Source organism: Drosophila persimilis, unplaced genomic scaffold (assembly GCF_003286085.1).
Source record: "Drosophila persimilis strain 14011-0111.01,24,50 unplaced genomic scaffold, DperRS2 tig00000124-arrow-pilon, whole genome shotgun sequence".
Lineage (NCBI taxonomy): Eukaryota > Metazoa > Arthropoda > Insecta > Diptera > Drosophilidae > Drosophila > Drosophila persimilis.
The window spans coordinates 2,717,126-2,724,369 of record NW_020825294.1 but is presented as its reverse complement, the minus strand read 5'-3'; the positions used below and the strand labels follow the sequence as shown (position 1 = coordinate 2,724,369).

General features: G+C 42.3%; 1 protein-coding gene across 1 annotated transcript in view; it reads right to left on the bottom strand.

Annotated features, from left to right (window-relative positions):
- Positions 1–204: 204 nt before the first annotated feature.
- The window catches only part of LOC6593866 (lachesin), a 56,097-nt gene continuing 49,057 nt past the window's right edge, over positions 205–7,244 (bottom strand). Inside the window, exons 12-13 of the mRNA XM_026987661.1 lie at positions 6,153–6,239; positions 205–1,536 (exon numbers count right to left, since the gene is read on the bottom strand). Of these exons, the coding sequence (XP_026843462.1) occupies positions 758–1,536; positions 6,153–6,239 (866 nt within the window). The 3' untranslated portion in view covers positions 205–757. The remainder of the gene's footprint in view (positions 1,537–6,152; positions 6,240–7,244) is intronic.

Below are 7,244 nucleotides of genomic sequence, written 5' to 3'. Positions count from 1 at the left end.
TACATAAATGTTTTCCATTTTTTAATATTTGAATGATTACAGCAAGCCAAATGTTTGTATCGTCATTAAAGAATTAAAGACTTGAACATGGAAACTGAGAAAGAAAGATACAAATGTTCGGAGAGATATTTTCCTTAAATGATCTTTATTTATAAATCTTAAATCATTTCATTACCTATTGGTCATGCTGATGCTGATGGTAGGTATCAAGAAGTTAATCACAAAAACAACTAATTTTTAATTGAAGAACACAAATTGAGCTTGGGCCTTAATATTTTACCAACTAATCAGATACGGCTTGACCTTAATAATATTGATAAACAGATATACATACATATACGAGTATGTCTTTCAGACAGATGCTGTGAGCTGTTCTCTGCGCATCCCGATAATTACTTATCCGCAATTATACCCAGACACACTGAAAATGGAGTTGCAGTTTTTACTCAATCAATTGTCAATCAACTCAAAGCCCGTATGACATTCAACATGATTTTCATTTTACGCTCTAACATAAACATATCTATATCTAATGTATTTGTATTTGTATCTGTATCTGTATCTGCATCTGTATCTGTGTGTATGTATGTATACCACGAACTGCAGCTGTCAGTGCTGCCTTTTCCATTCCTTGTCTACGAGCTCACGTCCTTCCCTGCGTCCACGTCCACGTCCACGTCTTGCTGGTTTGATTTTATTTTTCAAGCTGCTCTTGTGCCCCAAATGAGTTTCTTTTTGCTTTTGCAATTATTTGATTTCATCTTGAAAACTTTCGAAGGCAGGGCATTGCAAATGTATTTGGCCTGGCTGCGGATGTGGCTGTTGTTGTTGTTGTTGCTGTTGGCTTTGTTGCTCTTGTCGCTGCGGCGTGTATGGCGACAACCTTATTACCAGCGCCTGCCCAAAATGTAAGCATTAAATGTTGCCTATGCGCCGTGCTAATAGAAAATGTGGCGATGTGGCGGCCGATAAAATGCAGCAGCATCGGGAGGAGCACAACAAAGCTGCCAGCCAATATTACTATGCAAATGAGCAGTGGCCATTGCCTTTGCCATTGCCTTTGCCACTGCCACTGCCTCTTCCACTGCCATTGCCGTTGGCATTTCGAATACTGCGTTGACGCAACACACGGCGTATGAGCAATGTGAAATATGCGCAATTGCCACGCCCAAAATGGTAGGCTGTTGATGGTGGTTGTGCTCCTGCTCCCGATGGTCGTGTTGCTGTTCGTGCTGCTCTCCCAGCAACCAGCTGCTGGCTCGCCGTTGACAACAGTCTCCTGTGTGTGCGGCTGGTTTTTCATATTACTCATACGCCACCGAGTCGGCGATGATAACGATAACGTCGACAGCCAGAGCGCCGCTGGCAAGGAACTCGATAAACGTTTGAAAATCCCCAATGATTGCGTTTTAATGCCGCGCATTATTTTACCAAGTAGATTATGCTGCGCCAGTGAGCCTGCAGAATTGTGAAATGCTCCAGGCGGATTACGCACGGGCGTTTGATTGTTATCGCCATTGTTCCCAGCATGGTTGCCTGACGAGAAAGAGAAAGAGAGAAGGAGAAGCAGACCATGTAGTAATCAGTTTTTTGGTTAGTCGGGTTTATATTTTCATTTATTTTGTGCGTTTGGCGAACACCAAACTGGCATTGGATACATTATCATCATGGGGACTGGGTCAGATGGGGGTTGGTATTGGATTCCAGGATAGGGAAGGATATGGGAAGGGGCTGTCTGGGTGGTATTAAAGAAAATTGCTCTTGACTGCCGGCAAGTATGCTGTGCACTTAATAGTTCTTCGTGTCCGTGTGTGCTCTGGTTTGGTTTGGTTTGGCTTTGTTTGGGGTTACTTTGCTGGTTAATTTATTGAATTCTCTTTCGCGATTGGTCCACTGACATTTGATGAAAGAGATTAGAAAGAGACTGATGACCCCGACTCAAAATGTCATTGGGCTATCTTTTGGGTTAGCTTTGTGGAATCTAAATTAATTTGACAACGATTACTTTGGGAATAAACATGGCTTATGGTCCTGCTGCGAGAAATACATATATGATTGATACTTATTCTAAGCTAGGCCGAACCAATCGCCCGATATTCTTCGATCCCTAACTCTGTTCAATGACTCAATTCTTTGTGGTTCACTTTGTTTTCTATGCTCACTCTCTAGTCTGACTCCCTTTGATATTTCACTCTTACAGTCACTTGGCAGGTGCAACAACCCAAGAAACACACCCCCTGCAGCCATATAGCGCCAGTCTCAATATTTCACGGCTATATTTATGGAGTTCACTTAGCGCCTCCAGCCCAGCTCGAGTAAGCTTGCTGACATCCCTCAGTTGTCCCTTTTCACGAGTCTTTCTTGTTTATATTTCCACAATTTTCCTCCGTTTTACAGCGTCATTGTACGTCTTTATATCGTCAAGGCATTGGTCGGGCATTTGGACAGCGATTACTTGACAATATTTCACCGGGCACCCCCGGCTGTGGCTCTGTCTGCGTCTTTTGACGTCTTTGGTCCCAGTCCCCTTACCCGTCCCCCACTTTCTCGGACTGATTGAGTGCTGTGGCTGCTTGTTTTTATGCACGTCATTGAACGCACTTTGTTGACCGCATGTCAATGTCTGATGAACGTGGTACCGTGGTCCAAGTGGGTCGAAATGGGGAACAAAAAGGAGACAATATTGAAACTGAAGCTGGGGCGAACGCGAAATTAAAAAATCACTCCCTAATTGCAGCAATCCATCATTATACTTCTGCGTTCCTAGTTCTCATATGCACCCTTTCCCGAGGATATTCCCACTGTGATGGAGTGTGGGGGGCTATTATAGATATTTTATCTGCTTTTAATCTTTTGGCATTTGGCTTTTCATCAGCTGGCCCCATAAATAACAACAAAGTGGGCTTTAAGAGCGCATTCCGTGGGCTCTGTTCTCCTGAATCGATTTTTATGTATGGTTATGGGGGGTGGCTGCTGTTGTTGCTTTCACAACAGTCAGAGTCATAAATATCAAGTGATAGATGGGCACATTGGGGGTCAGGACTATATATGGAGAGGACCTATTGCTGGCCGTGGGCCAAAATTGAAATTGAATTGTCTATAAATGAGGATGGGACTTTGAATCGAAATGTTCAAGGTTGAAATACATGAAACTCCCCATTCTAGGAACATTCTGTGAATCTATCTAAAAATGTGAGAGATACGGGGCTCAAGCAGCTCAGATGTCTGGCGGCTATCGGAAATCCCCAAAGTTTCGACCCACATATGTGATCAAACACCTCTGTGATTGATTTCTCAGGGACTGGGCCTGGGACAGACCCCATTCCTATTCCTGGTGCGCATTTGATTTATGTCAACGGCAAAACAAAGACAGATAGATTCGGTGAGGGGCGGTGGGAGCGGGAGGGGAGTCAAGTCAATGCCCGCATTTACGCTTGATTGAGAACACATTGAAAAGGTGTCAGAGCGACAGTCAGACAATTTTGATGGCATATTTCATTTGATGTCAAGCAATAAATATTTCCCTTTTGGGCATTCGCGGCTGTTCCCCTTTCCTTTTCGACACTCGTACCTTTTTTGATATTTTATTTATAAGCCGCGACGATTCGTTGAGAAATCAACGTCAGAACTGCCAATCGACAATCAATCAAAAAAGCATTTCCCATTGGGATTTTGTGGTACATTTGGTGCAGCCTTTGTTTTGAATGCGATCCGTTTAAATAAAATATGGAATGCCAAAGCTGTTTGATTTGCTCTCTTTTCTTTTGGCGGGGCACTGTAATCAATATTTATTGTGCGAATATTTCAAAATTCTGGGGAATATTTGCATTTGAAATGGGGAAACAAACCCAAAAGAAAACAAAATTAATGTGAGAATGTGAGAAACTTTAAAGTTATTCGTCTTAAATATTTTCTAACATTTTGTGGTGCAGATTTAACATTAGTTAAGTATTTTTCAAGTCGGAAAACCACTTGGCCAGAACCTTAATGAACAGCATTTTTCCATCCCCTAATTGCATTCTTTTCCACTTCTGCATCTCCGCCTAAGTCTCTTCATTAAACTGCCCCCTCTTCCCCAGGGCAAACATGGAAGCATGGGCCACCAAACTCCAATGTTGAATCAATAAAGTCAACGGCCCACTATAAGAAAAGCCTTTTCCACTCGACCCCGCAGTGCCACCCACCCCTACTTCCACCCATTTTCACTCCCCTCCATAGCTGCCTCCACCATGAACAGGCATTTTATCTGTTTTTTCCGCATTCTTCTTTTTTTCTGCTTTTCGGGCACTTGCAATGCACGAATGCCTCCAGAGCCAGAGCCAGAGCCAGCGCCAGCGCCAGAGACAGAGCCCCAGACAGGGCCAGATCGAAGCAGAGGAGAGCTGAGGAGACAGGGGAAAGCCGAGCCATCATTTCGCCCCCGCTGGAGCATTTTGGCTTCAGTTCATTAGTGCAGTCGGTTGAACGGCATTTTACGGACGCGTGCCTTAAATAATTGCATTTTAAATGCAATAAACACAGACAAAAACACAGCCATTACAGAGGACCCAGAACCAGAAAAAGGAAACCAAAATATTTCTGGTTGCTGATTCAATACGGATTAATTCAGCCTAAGAGCATGTAGCAGAAAATTTGAAAAGCCAATGTTCATGGTTAATTTGCTGCCTGTGGTCGGGAGCCCAGCCACGAACTTTGGGACGTATGGGAATTTGGGACGTATCGGCATCCGGACAGAGTTTAGCCGCCACATTTGACAAACCATAAAGTGCATGCAACAGGACACGTGTCCCACCCAAATGTTGGGACGTGGACGAACAGACTTGGTCATTGACATCGACAGAATGTCAGTGTCAATCAACATTGTCGCTAGTTGCTATTGCTGTACTCGAGTTGATATTGTTGCTGCTCCTGCTCCTGCTGTGGCACTCGCCACCCGATGGCATTTTTATTGCTGCAATATTTATCCGACTGGCAACAAAAGGGATCAACAGATCAACACAGACCAAAGGGACACACAACGCTGATGCATTCAGCCACAGAACATGACAAATGCAACGCTCCAAATGTCTAACATCCATTCGAACTCGAATTGGAACTGGAAATGGAATAAAATACAAATAAATTTCTTTTTCGTTATTTGTATGTTTTTTTTTCAAGTTTTTTCTCTCTTCTTTTTGGTTTGCTCTGGCCGTGTGGTTGGTAGAATTTGTTGCGGCTTTTAGGAATTTGCAATGTTGGATTTATTAAATTTATATCGAGTTGAAAAATGATCTTAAACGACTCGCAATGTGTTTTGGCCTCTATAGGAGCATTTATTGAATGGAAAAAATGGGATTCAAATAAAAACTAATGCTTAGTTTACACTAGAGATATTTTTCAATAAATACACAGAGTATTGACCAAAAGTCATTTAAAAAGTCAAAGCCCTTTGATATGTTATCTTAGCGAAGGTAGAATATTTAGATTGGGCTTTTAGGACGCTGAGCACTATGGTATTCCAATGATAAATATGACTACATTTCCTCTCCAAAGTTCATTCATACCCCATTTTCTCCCCTACTCGCACTTTTCCATGTTTTCAAATTTCGTGTTATTTCTTAACCAAAGTTCTTTCGCTATAATTCCCATTTATTGCCTTTTCCGTCCGTGCTTATGGCACTTCATAAATCCAAGATGCCAGCAACGCCAGCGCCCTCCTGCAGCAATGAAATGCATTTTGTATTTGAATGAATGAAAATAACAGCGAAGCCACCACCGACTGCAAGCGTCATTCCGCACAGAATGCGGAAAATTTAATTAATTCTTAGCGTTTGGGCTAAACACTTCGCCAAACAAGGCAGCGGAAATTTTTGCCGTGGAAGTTTTCGGCCACTGTGGTAGAGGAAAAGGCGCCAAAGAACATTGAAATTATGAGATCACACGGCGACGGACCTGAAATCCATGAAAGGAAAATACAACACGCAGACTCAAAGAAGGGGAAACTTTGCCCTGGCCCTGGCCCTGGCAAGATGCAAGTTGTGAAGGCAAAGAAACAAGTGCAGTACGGACCATAAATGCCACTAAGACTGGGATACCCACGGGTAGATGGACAAGTATGTTGGGGGTTAGGGTTATGGGGTTATGGGGGTATGGAAGGGAGAGCTTGTACTTACCTTGTGCACCGTCACGCCACTCCTCAACCCCATAATCAGGCAAAGCGTTAGCCGCGTCAAATTTATTTCTATGACGTCTCTTGCCATCTTTATATTTTGTATATATTTTTAATTTTATGCAGCAAGCGTCAGTCAAGGAGGAGATATACAGAGACAGAGAGAGAGATAGAGAGTTCAGGGAGAGTTCGGGATAACACGGTACATGAATAATGATGGTTGTTGTCGGTTGTTTTTGGTTGTTGGTTTGTTGGTTTGTTGGTTGTTGGTTGGAGCAGGGCATAACATGAAAGAAATATTCAAATGGAGGGAAGTTTTCAGAAATAAGGAACAGAGAAAGCATATAAAAATGAATTTATATATATGTATACACACACACACACAGATGCTAAGGGTAATTGTATGCTAAGGTATTTTTATTTAATTTCTGCATTTATTTGCATTTAATAGCACACTGAAGAGGCAACAAAAAACCCAAAGGGGCACAACGGAAAACGGAACCAACAAAAGGTAAAAACGGACACAGAAATTGCATGCAACTTTGACTTGATGGAGTGGATAACGAGGATGAGGTGTGTGGAGTGTGGAAGTATGAGAGTAACGGTGTGGTGTTGTGCGGTTTGAGGGTGGTTTCATCCATTTTTCGGTTGTTTGTGTTGATTACAGTCATTGTGCCAAATGGGCCTCCTATCGCTTTCAAACTGCCATAGACAGTTCTTAAGTGAAAACTCGATTTAAATTCAAAGCAATGTATCAGGAGTCAGAACAGAGGTCTTTCAGATGATGATCTAAATGATGTGGTTTTACGAATTATTAGAAGTATTTTTTTTCAACGGGCAAACATGAGTTCCGATATGGTCTGAATGATCGAAATGACGGCGTGTTTGTGTGGAACATTATACGTTGGTGCTGACTATGATTTTGTGCTTTGCAGTGCATAAAATTAAAAACTCATTATTTCATTATACATATGTACATATACATATGTAACTCATGACCAAGCAGAAAATGTATGCTGTGATGCTGATGCTCATGGCTGATATTCAATCAATTACGGAGTTGAGAAAACGGTTCTGAGCTGGATGCATAATGCAG